This window comes from Mizuhopecten yessoensis, unplaced genomic scaffold, assembly GCF_002113885.1.
Source record: "Mizuhopecten yessoensis strain PY_sf001 unplaced genomic scaffold, ASM211388v2 scaffold523, whole genome shotgun sequence".
Taxonomy (NCBI): Eukaryota; Metazoa; Mollusca; class Bivalvia; order Pectinida; family Pectinidae; genus Mizuhopecten; species Mizuhopecten yessoensis.
This window is the reverse complement of record NW_018403589.1, coordinates 1,762,692-1,770,483: the sequence shown is the minus strand read 5'-3', so window position 1 is coordinate 1,770,483 and position 7,792 is coordinate 1,762,692. Positions and strand designations below refer to the sequence as shown.

At 37.2% G+C, this 7,792-nt stretch overlaps 1 protein-coding gene across 1 annotated transcript; it reads right to left on the bottom strand.

Annotated features, from left to right (window-relative positions):
• Positions 1 to 519: 519 nt before the first annotated feature.
• On the bottom strand, positions 520 to 7,792 carry LOC110450649 (soluble guanylate cyclase gcy-35-like). Its single transcript, XM_021498279.1, has 5 exons — positions 6,670 to 7,792; positions 3,549 to 3,683; positions 2,299 to 2,397; positions 1,583 to 1,677; positions 520 to 879 (listed from the first exon to the last, which is right to left on the bottom strand). Exons 1-5 carry the CDS (start codon positions 7,790 to 7,792, stop codon positions 520 to 522), a joined length of 1,812 nt encoding a protein of 603 aa, XP_021353954.1.

Genomic DNA, 7,792 nt, shown 5'->3' with positions numbered 1-7,792 from the left:
TACGCTTTAATAACGTCAATACAAGGTACGCTTCAGTAATGTCTATACAGGGTACGCTTCATTAAATTTTATACAAGATACGCTTCAGTAACGGCTATACAAGGTACGCTTCAGTAATGTCTATGCAGGGTACGCTTCATTAAATTTTATACAAGGTACGCTTCAGTAACGGCTATACAAGGTAAGCTTCATTATCCTTTGTACAAGGTACGCCTAGGTTACGTCTATGGAAGGTTAACTTCAGTAACGTCTATACAAGGTATGCTGCAATTACGTTTATACAAGGTAAGCTTTGAGCTACGTGTATATAAAGTACGCATGATTTACGTCTTTGTAAGGTACGCTTAGAGCTTCGTCTACATATGGTACGTTTGGAATTAATTTTCCTTTTTTAAAACAGTCTTTGATGGGATTTGAAAATTAATGTAACGGTATTTCTAATATAGAAAGCAATTTATATCAGAATTCTCCATAATGAACAAGTCAAATGTCATGTGACGACCTCACGCACGTGGTATGTCATTCTACATTCGATTCAGCTGGATTTCCCACTGACTGGTCTTGTGGTGAGACCTTACTGACAGAACGTTTACATTTCGGAGTCAGCAATCCTGCACAACTGCTAGCTCTCTTTCCTTTTGTTGAAGGTTGTGTTTCGGACACTTTTCTAGATGGGAGAGCCATCGATGATGTATCTCTGTGATCTGAAAGGCCTGTGTTTGAAGTGTGGTTTGGTAGACTCTCCCTTTGTGAAGACATCCGTTTGTGGTCGTCAAGGGCATCAAACTCCTGTACTACATTCTCTTTTATCATTGACTTGTTTGAAATGGTGGAGCCGCTTTTTCCCAATAACCAATATGTCTGCATGTCACCTTTTCCCTGAAATATTGATAATATATTTATAACATGATAGTTGTTGACATACATGTATTTAACATTTCAAAAGATTTCTGATGAATATAGCATTATAATTTCTTTTTAAAATTTTGTTTGTCAGTGCAAAAAGCTTACAGTAAAAACAAAATTGGAATTAAATAAAAAATAAATGAAAAATGAAAATAAAACAAAAAAACAAATTGCTCTTCCATTTTTTTAATGTCAATAGAAGACTTATATTAAAGGTAAAAATTAAGAAACACCAATGTCAAAAGTGTTCTGAAACATGTAAAATGCTGCGAAAAGATCAAAGTGTTAATAAAACCCCTTATAATGTTACAAGGTTTGGCTGCAACGCGTCTTAAAAAAGACTTCATGAGCAGAGTTTACACGAAACCAAACAAACCTGTTTCAAAACCAAAAGGAACGCCAAAACAAACGAACTGTATTCAAGATCAGAGGAAACACGTCCTCAAACAGACACACTTCATAAACAGAGGTTATTCCAGTGACGGATGTACCACAAAACATCAGGAAGAATGTACACGATCTAAAACACAGACGCGACACCTAAACGAACGAAATAATAAAATAAATCTACAAAACAAGCGGGAAGCGAAGCAGGTGTTTGAGAAGGGTGATTTTGTCTTGCATTCCATATGACAGCAGCTGTGATTATATTTCCGGTGTGTATTGTTTCACCGACCTTGATGTGAATCCCTTCTCCTCGTGTTTCCATTACGAATCCTCCGCATTTGTTTAGAGCAGTGTGTGTATCAGGACTTATGTGGATTTTGTTTGCTGAAACATAATTACATACAGGTAAATAATACGTTTTATAAGATGATGAACGAGATATATGTTACATTTAATCGATATTTGCTAAAAACAGCTTTAGAAAAAATCTCGATTATGGTGACAGTCCTCATATTAATTTCAAAAAGATTTTGTGTAACTAATGAATATATGTTTTAATAACGAGAACATGCGTTTTACGTCTACCATGTTATAATCATTATAACTGGTCTTATAAGTCATATAAAATGAATCAGAGGTTCGAAAATTGTAGTGACTGAAATGTTCGGCTCATCATGATCTTCTGGGGGATCGACTGATCTTTATTATGACGCACCGAATATAAACATGGTTACAAATGCATACGGACAGTTGATGGCATCAAAACAATAGAATGTGCACTAATAGATGACTTGTTAATCTTATGAGGCCGGGATAAAGACTTGTCATTCACTCTGAAGAACCCGAAGAGGCGAATGCGCTCGAAAACTGCTATTTTCGAACGTCCGCTTCAAGGTATTTCATACACCAGACACTCCACAACTTGAACCTTTACTTTACTTGTATGTATACCTAATCACTTATCAATCAATAGCTAATACCAAATAATGAAGAATGTACGCTTACGTTCACCACAAGACATCATTCTAGACGCGGTATTAACTGTGTCTCCAAAAAGACAGTACCTCGGCATGGCCGATCCTAACACACCCGCCATACAGGGCCCTGTAATGAACAGAAAAGCAATGCTTATTTAGAGGTCTCTCAAAGAGAATTGGTCGCCTGTCATTTTTTTAAATTTTAATATTCAATTTTAATAATATTCAACATATTAAAAATAAACAATCAGGTGGATATAAATTTGGTATCATTTCTGGGAGAGAAAAAAAGAAGAAAAAAGTTATATATAATATATAAATTGTGTATATACAGATATACACAGATACAGCGTAACGTCATAACGCGCCGTTGCGTCAATCCGTTTCTGGGTAGCAGTGTACAGTAGAAATGGCTTGACCCTAAAAATAAAGGGCATGTCTCACATAAACATGGATAGTGAATTCAATCTGCACAACATACCTGCATATATATACATATTTATAAACTACATTTTGATTTCATTTTGTTTAGAAGCGTGAATTTATTTTCAAAAGCTGTTTTCCCCAGATTTAGCACTTGTGAAAACCATGGTTACCACATCAAAAACCACCAAGATATGCACAAAAAAACATGATTTTTAATTCAAAATTTGACCCATGCAAGTAGATTTTTTTCTTAAAACCTGTCTGAAATTGAATTTCGCCTACTCGGTAACAGAAATACTCACGTTTTAGCATAGGTCATTCCAGTGGGTTGTTTCAGAATATTTACACATGTGCTGAGTTCAAAAATAGACTACATGAAAAGCTAGCTTTTGTTGTGTAGACACAGATTTGTAAATGCCCAAAATTGTAGTCTCAAACCAAAATCGAATAATTGTTTTGAAAAATTATGAAGTCAACAGAGTCCACTTCATCATGTATATGCCAATTTTAATGCTGATTTTTTTTTATTTTATTTTGATACAGCGGTTATTCATTGCATAAAAATATCACTCATGTACACCGTACGCTACTGTAATCTGCTATCCTGGCGATAGATCACGCCAACTAATTAGAAAATTATATTGGAAAACGCTTCTAACTTCTTTATTATAAACGTTACCAATGAATCGCAAAGATCATCAAGGCGCCAATATAATTTTACAGGCAATGTCCGAAGGCGAAGTCGACGCGAAAACACAACCGGAATCAAAAGACAACAAATGCATATACATGTGAAACAAATAAATATATGTAGACTGCATAGTCGTGTATTAATATTCTCATTGAAGTTACCTGTGTTGATACCAAATCGAAGTCGGATGGTTCTTCCAGACACGAATAATGCACCATTTTCCATCATCCTCAGCAGGTCCAAAGATAAACTGGCTATTTCGACCACGTGTCTTTTCTTGTTCCGTTTTGGCACCCCTTGGAAATAATTTTGGAAATATTTAGTACGGTCAGCTTGTTGGTATTCAATTAAATTTCAATTCAATTACAATAAAAACCTTCTTTCAGAATTTTATTCACGTACCAAACCTTGAAATGCTATTTATTATCATGCCGACAGAAGTCACGCTAAGTAGCCTACCTGTAAGTCAACAAGCAAATGTGTAAGATATATAGACTGAATCAAAGTCGAAAGTATTAACTCTAGTTTTCTTAATTTAACAAGGTTTGTCAACTTCGTAAATAAGTAGATTTATTTCACGTTTACATGTTGAATTATATCCATGGAGTCAATAAGTACTACGTAAACATATATATCGACACTGAAACATACATAACATTGACTTGATCAAATAAAACAGCACGATTTGCTGTACCGTGATAAGATTTAATATAATAATTTAGCTAAACTCCGTGAAGAAGTCAACTATTTCTGGTGACAGATTTAATTAATTATCCTCAAGCCCCCAAACAACAAGTAAGCAAGTCAACCTTTTAGTCGACAAATATATGTAATTAACATATACCTATTAACAAGATTACACCCTTACACGACACCATGCATATGTAACTACATGTAGTAAGTACGAGGTAGATACCCACTAGACGCAAACATACATATATAACTATATGTAGTAAGTACGAGGTAGATACCTACCAGACGCCACCATACATATGTAGCTCATGTAGTAGGTGCGAGGTAGATACCTACCAGACGCCAACATACATGTGTAACTACATGTAATGGGTGCGAGGTAGATACCTACTAGACGCCAACATACATGTGTAGCTACATGTAGTAAGTACGAGGTAGATCCCTACTAGACGTCAACATACATATGTAACTAAATGTAGTAAGTCCGAGGTAGATACCTACTAGACGCCAACATACATACGTAACTAAATGTAGTAAGTACGAGGTATATACCTACTAGACGCCAACATACATGTGTAGCTACATGTAGTAAGTACGAGGTAGATCCCTACTAGACGTCAACATACATATGTAACTAAATGTAGTAAGTATGAGGTAGATTCCTACCAGACGCCAACATTCATGTGTAGCTACATGTAGTAGGTACTAGGTAGATTCCTACCAGACGCCAACATACATGTGTAACTACATGTAATAGGTGCGAGGTAGATACCTACTAGACGCTAACATTCATGTGTAGCTACATGTAGTAGGTACTAGGTAGATTCCTACCAGACGCCAACATACATGTGTAACGACATGTAGTAAGTACGAGGTAGATACCCACTAGACGCAAACATACATATATAACTATATGTAGTAAGTACGAGGTAGATACCTACTAGACGCCAACATTCATGTGTAGCTCATGTAGTAAGTACGAGGTAGATACCTACTAGACGTCAACATATATATGTAACTAAATGTAGTAAGTACGAGGTATATACCTACTAGACGCCAACATACATGTGTAGCTACATGTAGTAAGTACGAGGTAGATCCCTACTAGACGTCAACATACATATGTAACTAAATGTAGTAAGTCCGAGGTAGATACCTACTAGACGCCAACATTCATGTGTAGCTCATGTAGTAAGTACGAGGGAGATACCTACTAGACGTCAACATACATATGTAACTAAATGTAGTAATTACGAGGTAGATACCTACTAGACGCCAACATTCATGTGTAGCTCATGTAGTAAGTACGAGGGAGATACCTACTAGACGCCAACATACATGAGTATATATAACTATATGTAGTAAGTACGAGGTAGATACCTACTAGACGTCAACATACATATGTAACTAAATGTAGTAATTACGAGGTAGATACCTACTAGACGCCAACATACATGTGTAGCTACATGTAGTAAGTACGAGGTAGATACCTACTAGACGTCAACATACATATGTAACTAAATGTAGTAAGTACGAGGTAGATACCTACTAGACGCCAACATACATATGTAACTACATGTAGTAAGTACGAGGGAGATACCTACTAGACGTCAACATACATACGTAACTAAATGTAGTAAGTACGAGGTATATACCTACTAGACGCCAACATACATATGTAACTACATGTAGTAAGTACGAGGTAGATACATATACCTACTAGACGCCACCATACATACGTAACTATATGTAGTAAGTACGAGGTAGATACCTACGAGACGCCAACATACATGTGTAACTATATGTAGTAAGTACGAGGTAGATTCCTACTAGACGCCAACATTCATGTGTAGCTCATGTAGTAAGGACGAGGTAGATACCTACCAGACGCCATCATACATATGTAACTATATGTAGTAAGTACGAGGTAGATACGTACTAGACGCCAACATACATGTGTAGCTACACGTAGTAAGGACGAGGTAGATACCTACTAGACGTCAGCATACATATGTAACTAAATGTAGTAGGTACGAGGTAGATACCTACCAGACGACAACATACATGTGTAACTATATGTAGTAAGTACGAGGCAGATACCTACTAGACGCCACCATACATGTGTAGCTACACGTAGTAAGGACGAGGTAGATACCTACTAGACGTCATATATGTAGTAAGTACGAGGTAGATTCCTACTAGACGCCAACATTCATGTGTAGCTCATGTAGTAAGGACGAGGTAGATACATATACCTACTAGACGCAACCATACATACGTAACTATATGTAGTAAGTACGAGGTAGATACGTACTAGACGCCAACATACATGTGTAGCTACATGGAGTAAGTACGAGGTAGATACCTACTAGACGCCAACATACATGTGTAGCTACACGTAGTAAGTACGAGGTAGATACCTACTAGACGTCAACATACATATGTAACTAAATGTAGTAGGTACGAGGTAGATACCTACCAGACGTCAACATACATACGTAACTACATGTAGTAAGTGCGAGGTAGATACCTACTAGACGCCAACATACATACGTAACTATATGTAGTAAGTATGAGATAGATACCTACCAGACGCCAACATATAACAGTCGTTTATGGTCTCCACTTTATAAACGTCATGATTGTCCAAGCGATCATCAATGGAAGTGAAGAGGGAGTTCAGCAATTCTACTAATTCACTTGGTGAACTATCAGCAACCAGGCTGGCAAAATTGTGGATGTCACAAAAACCGATTGTAACTGATTTGAAATATTCGGCTTCGACATTTCCCTTCTTTTTCAATTTTTCCGCCACTGATCTAGGAATTATCTGGTACAAAAGGTGCTCTGTTTTTCTCTTCTCTTTCGATAACTCGTTGGTTTTGTCCACAAGTGTGGTGGCGTATCTGTGTATGCTACTCGAGAGAGCCTCCGTCGACACAACAACAACCGGGCACGCGCACAGAACAAAGATCATCAATACGATACTGATGACGATATTCGTGGTGATGTCACCAAGTTTATCGTCTATATCCACATTAATGTTGTTTTCCAGAATCTGTTGGAGCTCCCGTATTGAACTGATAGAAACCGTGACATTATCAAACCAATTCCGTGCTAGTGTTATATCAGCAGTGTGATTATTCTCATCTGTATTCATGATGGTAAACCGAAATGATTGTATTCTAGCAGTGACGTTCTGGAAGGTGTCCATCTCCTGAACGTCCACCATGTACATCTTAGCCGTGTTATAAAACGCATTGAATGTATTCACTTGTTTATTATACATTTCAAATATGTCTTTGCTACCAAAGCCTCCCACTGCGAAGAAGTATGTTCCCAGTGCCCTTTCTATTCCAATTTTGAGAGCAGCTATTGTAACTTTTGCGTACCCCATTACGGTTGGCCAAACCTCCACATATTGACCACTGCTGAGCCTGTCCATCCACCAAACCAACATCTTGTCAATTAAATCGGTGTAGAAATCAATTTCACCGAACACGTCACTACTTGTCTTTGAGAGATACTGGCGATGTCGGGACAGATGTTCCAGCAACGTTTTTTGAGATTTGAAAATCTCGTTGTTTTGGTCCCGTGTACCTACAGTTGTCCACTGAGGGATGTCTGTGATTGCCAAATCAGTTAAAATATATTCTGACATCAGGAATGATTTACTGTTTGGTCCAAGGGCGTTCAAGTAGAAAACTGTCAT